This window comes from Sinocyclocheilus rhinocerous, unplaced genomic scaffold, assembly GCF_001515625.1.
Source record: "Sinocyclocheilus rhinocerous isolate Xijiao unplaced genomic scaffold, SAMN03320098_v1.1 scaffold2728, whole genome shotgun sequence".
Taxonomy (NCBI): Eukaryota; Metazoa; Chordata; class Actinopteri; order Cypriniformes; family Cyprinidae; genus Sinocyclocheilus; species Sinocyclocheilus rhinocerous.
This window is the reverse complement of record NW_015641450.1, coordinates 140,455-147,583: the sequence shown is the minus strand read 5'-3', so window position 1 is coordinate 147,583 and position 7,129 is coordinate 140,455. Positions and strand designations below refer to the sequence as shown.

Sequence of the window (7,129 nt, the reverse complement as noted above, 5' to 3'; positions counted from 1 at the left end):
GGTTAGTAAGACTGCAACTCAAGGCTGGCAGTCATGCATATGCTCTGGAACAGAGTAATATTGCGTCCATATCGCAGGCTTTGCGATTAGGAAATCGCAACGTCTCAAATCGCGATTTCGATTCGATTTCGATTAATCGCACAGCCCTAGTGTGTGAGCGTGTGTGTGTTTCTGTGTGTGTGTGAGAGAGAGTGAGCGTGAGCGTGTGTGTGTGAGAGAGAGTGAGTGTGAGCGTGTGTGTGTGTTTCTGTGTGTGTGTGTGTGAGAAAGTGCGTGTGTGTGAGAGAGAGAGTGAGCGTGTGTGTGTGTGTGTGTGTGAGAGAGAGTGTGAGCGTGTGTGTGTGAGTGTGTGTGTGTGTGTGAGAGAGAGTGAGCATGTGTGAGTGTGAGCGTGTGTGTGTGTGAGAGAGTGTGAACGTGTGTGTGTGTGTGTGTGTGTGTGTGAGAGTATGTTTGTGTGTGTGTGAGAGTATGTTTTTGTTTGTGTGTGTGAGAGAGAGAGTGAGCGTGTTTGTGTGTGTGTGTGAGAGTATGTTTGTGTGTGTGTGAGAGAGAGAGTGTGTGAGCGTGTCTTGCTCTCAGTTTCTCTCATGCGATGAAAAGGCCTGTTGAGACACAGAACCTACCTGCTGTGTTCATGACGTGATCTGTGTGCTCTAACAGTGTAAGAAGCGGTTCAGTTGTGGGGAACAGCAGGTCTGGAGAGCGTCCTGAAGCTGCTTGCTGTGAAGGCCTGGCGCTGCTCTAGTGAGTCTGGGAGCAGTTTTAGCCGGAGGCACGACCATTCAGCTCTCTGACGACACTAGCTATTATGACTTGGCAGTTTATCTAGTTAAGTGCATTTGTAAGACGCTTTGATGCCAAGTTTTAGAAAAGCTTCTTTGAGACGAGTTATGACACACAAGCGTTTTACAGTTGTTTCCACTCATTTGAGCCAAACAGCTCCAGAGTGAAGCACTCGGTGGCTTTCTGAAGAACAGATGCAGCAGATAACTGCTGACGGCCTGACCACCGGCTGCATGCACTGCGCAGTGTGTAGCAGCAGCAGAGCATGAATATAACATGTCTTGTGCTGCGTTTTTGACAGCACTTGTTTTCCTTTGCGGCAGTAATTGTAATCATGAGACGGAGTAAAGTGAGTGAAGCACAGCTGAGGTACAGAACCGTGATTTGGTTTGTGCTGTCTGTGAACTCGGCCATCACTAGTACTTCCTCTAATGCTAAATATGATGTGAATGAAGTGTATGTAAATCGAATGTAAATGCTGTGCTGGTGTTTCACTGTGGGTTTATTTGCTCTCGGTCACTGTATCTGAATCTGAGTGACTGCAGCACAGTGAGCAGCGTTCGTTTGTCTGACTGGAGCCGTTATAACATGCTCTCACAGCTTCTTTGGTTTTTTGTTTAACCAATTTTGGGAGGAGCAGAGTTTATGTATGCGGTTTATACAGGCATTTACACTTAGCCGAAGGCGTCTTAAACCGCCTCCTGAAGTGCTTTGAGTGATTGAATGGTGTGTCAGAATGCATTTACACCTGCTGTTTTTGTGACCAGATAGTTATCCGGTCAGAGAAGCGTGTAAAAGTGTAAACGGGCTCTAAGTGATTAGGGTTTTCTTTCACCTGCAGGAAGACGAATGTGTTGTCGTTTGTGGAGGCTCTGTAAGCAGATGTGTGATGTCCGTCTGCTGCTTTCTCTGTGTTTGTGTGTGTTGTGTAGCAGCTGTCAGTAAGTCAACACGGCTGCTATAAATACATCTGTTCAGCTGTTTGTACTGTTGGGGACGGAGTTAAGATGTGGGGGATTTTACAAAGCTATTTTCTTCTGTTTGTCCTTTTAATGGTTGTCAATTAATCTGATCCCGTCCAGATAATCTTCATGAAGTGGCTGATGTGATTCCCTTTTTCCTGCTTTCTATCAAACCAGTGAGATGCATGCGTTTCGATTCAAGCGGTCTGTTTTGAGACATTACGTAAAGCAAACACTAGTGAAGTTGAAGATCGAAGCGTTTTCCTATTGAAGTTACACACAGGAGGGTACTGTACAGCAAATCCATGGCTGAATGGAAAGTGTTTTATTGGCTGCTGGCAGTGAGTTTGAGCAGATATTGATGTGTGAGCCAGTGAGTCTTTATGGCTGTGACATCGGCGCCGGGTTTTCCAGTCGCTGCTTTAATAGTTTTAGTATTTCATTAGAGCGACACGTTATGTCACGTTCAGTAAATCATTCATTCATTTAGTCTCTCGCTGAAAGTGTTTGGCGCCGCACGTTCTGGTAGTGTGACTGACGCTCGATGCGGACGCATGAGATTGACCAGCGAGAGCGAAGTCCTGTCAGGAACGATTTATTTCCAGAGGTGTGACCGAGCGGAAACACATGCTGAAATACTGATGCTGTGAGAGACTGACTGATAGTGACCAGCATCATCCTCTCTCTGTCACGGGCAGATGCTGCGCTTGCCATTGTCACATCAAGCCTCAGACGGCAGCCGTGAAGAGAAGCATGGCTGCTTGCTGAGGATGGTCGTCGTGAGTTTTGGCCAGCTTGCACATTTATTTAGCTGTAATGTCTTCACTGTTTTCTGCTGCTGTAAAGTGTAGTAACATTAAGTAATTTAGTGAAATTGCAAAAGTGTGGCCTGCTGCTTTTGTCACAAGAAGGTAAAATGCGTGAGAAATGCGGTGGAAGCTGTTAAAGCGACACGGAGGTGGAAGTGGCCACATGTAGAAAGACTGTCAGTCACCAGATGAGCTGAACACGTCTCATGGTGAAGCCTCTCTGTGAATCAGGTGCTGTGGTGTTTCTCCTGACTGTGAGCCATCATCAGAACATCTCGAACACCTCTACTGCAGCATTGCTTTTTGAAGTTAAATGCATCAATCTGGTGCGCTTTGAGAGTTCAGAAGGAAGAGCTCCAAACCTTTTTCAGTGTGCAGATTGAACAGAGTGGGCAGTCTTTGCTTTGACCTGTACCTGGTCTTTAAAGTGGACTCAGACCTCTTTTTAGTTTTGATATTGTGTCATGTCGAGTTCAGACTACACAATATTTTTGTCGGTCACGATAGTCACTGATTACATGATTTTGACTCCTAAAATATTGTCGTGTCATGGACAAGAAACATGTCAGACTACACGCTGCTTCCCGACCATTCATCGCGTGCCGTCTTTAATGACGCGCGTGATGTCATCGAGAAGGCGGAACTAGCGACTGACTTCTATAGCACTTCCGCTATAGTTCGCCAGCATATTCTTTCTTTGTTCTGTCGTGGTAGTCCCTCGATGACACATCATACAGGTTGCCACAGCTCCACGAACCTTTCCTCCATCTCATAATTCCACCTAGCAGCACCATCATCTCTCTTTCGTTTCGCCATGTTTGAAACCTGTGTATGAAAGAGCTTCTCTGCTGCTATTGGTCAACGTCACCAATGTGACTGAACTGGTCGTGGACAACGAGAAAAAAAAGAAAAATGCTAGTCTTTCTGTCAGGATTTCGTGAAGCATCGCAGACGCGGAATCGGTTGTCGTCCACTATGACACACTACACGAGCTGAAACGATGGAATCTTGCGTCCCGACGCCCATTGTCGCATCCAGCTCAGTTCAGTTTAAATAGTATCTTTGCAATCATTTGCAATCAAGTCAACGATATCGCTGGAAATGAAGTGTCCCCAACTAAGCAAGCCAGAGGCGACAGCGGCAAGGAACCAAAACTCCATCGGTGACAGAATGGAGAAAAAGCCTTGGGAGAAACCAGGCTCAGTCGGGGGCCAGTTCTCCTCTGACCAGACAAAACCAGCAGTTCAATTCCAGGCTGCAGCAAAGTCACATTGTGCAGAGGAATCATCTGGTTCCTGTGGTCTTGTCCCGGTGGCCGTCTGAGACAAGGTCTTTACTGGGGATCTGTCTCTGGGGCTCATCTAGTTGTCCTGGTCTCCGCTGACATTCAGTCTACCTTACATTCACACTAGTGTTTTAGGATGCCAGACAGCTGGAAGAAAATAATCACAATAATAAATAAAAATTGTTATTGTTAATCCGAAGGCCGTAATATATTGGCATAAAACAACTCCACCATAAAATAAATGTTTATACAAGTTAATATTTCATAAGTGTATTATTTGACTTTATACTACAGTAGTGTAAAATGAGAATAATTCTGTCTAAACCACCGGCTCATGCACGCTGATATGTGCAGCACAACAGACTGTATACTATACACAGCCCTTCACACTTGAGAAGGTCACTAAGCCATATCGCGCTTCAGTTTCAGTTCATTTGACAGATGGTTTGCCAAAGCTGGGCGGAAAACATAATGTTAGAGATTTATGTTATTATGAGAACCGTAAAAATCACAGGGAAAAAGGAGCAAGTCCTGACTCATTTGCGTCTTTAGACACGGGTCTGTCTCCCTGTGGCCTCGGGACCGAAGAGTCAGTGTTGCCAGATCTTGCTGGGAAAAATGGCAAACAAAAACAAGACCAAAATAAACCGAAATCCAAAGTCCGAATGCTGTATTTTGGAAATAAGACCAAAATATTGTGACCCACAACTGCCCACTTTACTCACTCCATGAAGTGGCTCACTTTATGAGCCATGTCCAAACAACAGACCTAAAGATAATAAGAGGACATGGCAACACTGGAAGACCGTGTCAGTGGTGGTTTAGTTAAAATTGCCAAACATAAGTCTTTGCTTTGCAAATGACTTTAGTCAAAAATGGTGGTTCTCAAACAGGTTAAACTAACTCTTGGAATTGTTTGTTTCTTGTTCATAGCTACAAGACAGCACAGCGTTGCAAATGGTTACCACTATGTCAGGCATGGCAATTTCATGGCAATCATTTGACTGTCCATTTGGTGTTTTCATCAAGATGGCAAGATGTTGAGTTACTTCCATCACAGAGGTCCTTGAGGAATGCCAGCGTGATTTATTTAGTGATTGTGATGTGATCTCCGCACAGGTGATGTAATGATTGTCCTGGTGTCAATAGAGGGTAAGAGCATGCTGGGACGGGCCTAAAACAACAGGTGAAGGAGCACTGGTCCCCCGGCGCCTCCGGCCCCGTCTCCATAGTGATGCTCCTCCCATGAGTGCAATGAAGGCAGCATCCCAGTGGTCACGCATTACCTTTATCACACCTGAGCTCAGTGTTTCAGGGAGTTTGTCATCAAAATGAGCTTTATATGAGATCACTAGTGATGAACCGAAAATGAGACATCAAGCAGCACAGAGCACAAGTGAACCGAATGTTGAAAGAAACAGTACAGCTTCCTGAAGTCTCTCATGTAATCACTCAGTCAGCGTTTTAAACAGCTTGTGAACAATGTCATGCAACTTAGCATTTACCACAGGAAAGACATTCAGTGTTGGTTAGAAAAAATAATTCTAGAGAGGAGCATTCCAATTAACATGCATTAAATTACATATTAAACTTTTACTTAACTTGTCTTTTATTTAATGTATGTTTGAATAACTGTCTTTTTTTTTTTTTTTTACAGCCGCCATGACACTTTTGATCAGTTTAATGTGTCCTTGCTGAATAAAATTTTTAATATCTTTTTTTTTTTTTTTTTTTTTTACAGCCGCCATTTGAATGTTTGATTTAATGATGAATTAGAGTAGAAACATAATGTTGTTTACATTTTACAAAACACACACAATCTTCTTCATTCATTTCTCATTTTATTTAGCTTGTTCCCTAATCTAGCAAACCCAACATAAACTGTAAGAAATCTGTAAGATACAAATTTTGACTAAAATGGTGGCCATCGCTCTCTGAGTGCTGCTGTTAGGGCTGGGCAATATTGCCAAAATTATCACGATAATTTTTTTCATATCCATCAATATCGATAATTATCAAATTTTAAATTGATCAAACTTAATTTTTTTCAAGTTTAAAGGCAGATTTTTGCTCCTATTTGAAATTTGGAGAAACCAGACCGTTAATGGGTCATATGATGCGATTTCAAATTTTCCTTTTCCACCATTTTCCGCAGTATGGAGCTGTCGCTCTCTGAACGCTGCAGTATGGTGGCCGTCGCTCTTCCCTAATCTAGCAAACCCAACATAAACTGTAAGAAATCTGTAAGATACAAATTTTGACTAAAATGGTGGCCATCGCTCTCTGAGTGCTGCTGTTAGGGCTGGGCAATATTGCCAAAATTATCACGATAATTTTTTTCATATCCATCAATATCGATAATTATCAAATTTTACATTTATCAAACTTAATTTTTTTCAAGTTTAAAGGCAGATTTTTGCTCCTATTTGAAATTTGGAGAAACCAGACCGTTAATGGGTCATATGATGCGATTTCAAGTTTTCCTTTTCCACCATTTTCCGCAGTATGGAGCTGTCGCTCTCTGAACGCTGCAGTATTGGTGGCCGTCGCTCTGAACGCTGCAGTATGGTGGCCGTCGCTCTCTGAACGCTGCAGTATGGTGGCCGTCGCTCTCGGAGCGCTGCAGTATGGTGGCCGTCGCTCTCTGAACGCTGCAGTATAGTGCTGTCGCTCTCTGAATGCTGCAGTGTGGTGACAGTTACTCTTTGAATGCTGCAGTATGGTGGCCGTCGCTCTCTGAATGCTGCAGTATGGTGGCTGTCGCTCTCTGAAAGCTGCAGTATACTGGTGGCCGTCGCTCTCTGAACGCTGCAGTATGGTGGTCGTCGCTCTCTGAACGCTGCAGTATGGTGGCCGTCGCTCTCTGAACGCTGCAGTATAGTGCTGTCGGAGCTCTCTCTCTCTGAGTGCTGCAGTATGGTGGCTGTCGCTCTCTGAACGCTGCAGTATGGAGCTGTCGCTCTCTGAATGCTGCAGTATGGAGCTGTCGCTCTCTGAACGCTGCAGTATGGTGGTCGTCGCTCTCTGAACGCTGCAGTATGGTGGTCGTCGCTCTCTGAATGCTGCAGTATGGTGGTCGTCGCTCTCTGAATGCTGCAGTATGGAGCTGTCGCTCTCTGAGTGCTGCAGTGTGGTGACCGTTACTCTTTGAACGCTGAAGTATGGTGGCCGTCGCTCTCTGAACGCTGCAGTATGGAGCTGTTGCTCTCTGAGTGCTGCAGTATGGTGGCTGTCGCTCTCTGAACGCTGCAGTATGGAGCTGTCGCTCTCTGAATGCTGCAGTATGG

General features: G+C 44.6%; 1 protein-coding gene across 1 annotated transcript in view; it reads left to right on the top strand.

Moving 5' to 3' along the window:
• Window positions 1-1,120: 1,120 nt before the first annotated feature.
• LOC107754974 (solute carrier family 12 member 2-like) overlaps window positions 1,121-7,129 on the top strand; it is a 45,358-nt gene continuing 39,349 nt past the window's right edge. The window contains exons 1-2 of the mRNA XM_016571622.1: window positions 1,121-1,205; window positions 1,602-1,660. Of these exons, the coding sequence (XP_016427108.1) occupies window positions 1,121-1,205; window positions 1,602-1,660 (144 nt within the window). The remainder of the gene's footprint in view (window positions 1,206-1,601; window positions 1,661-7,129) is intronic.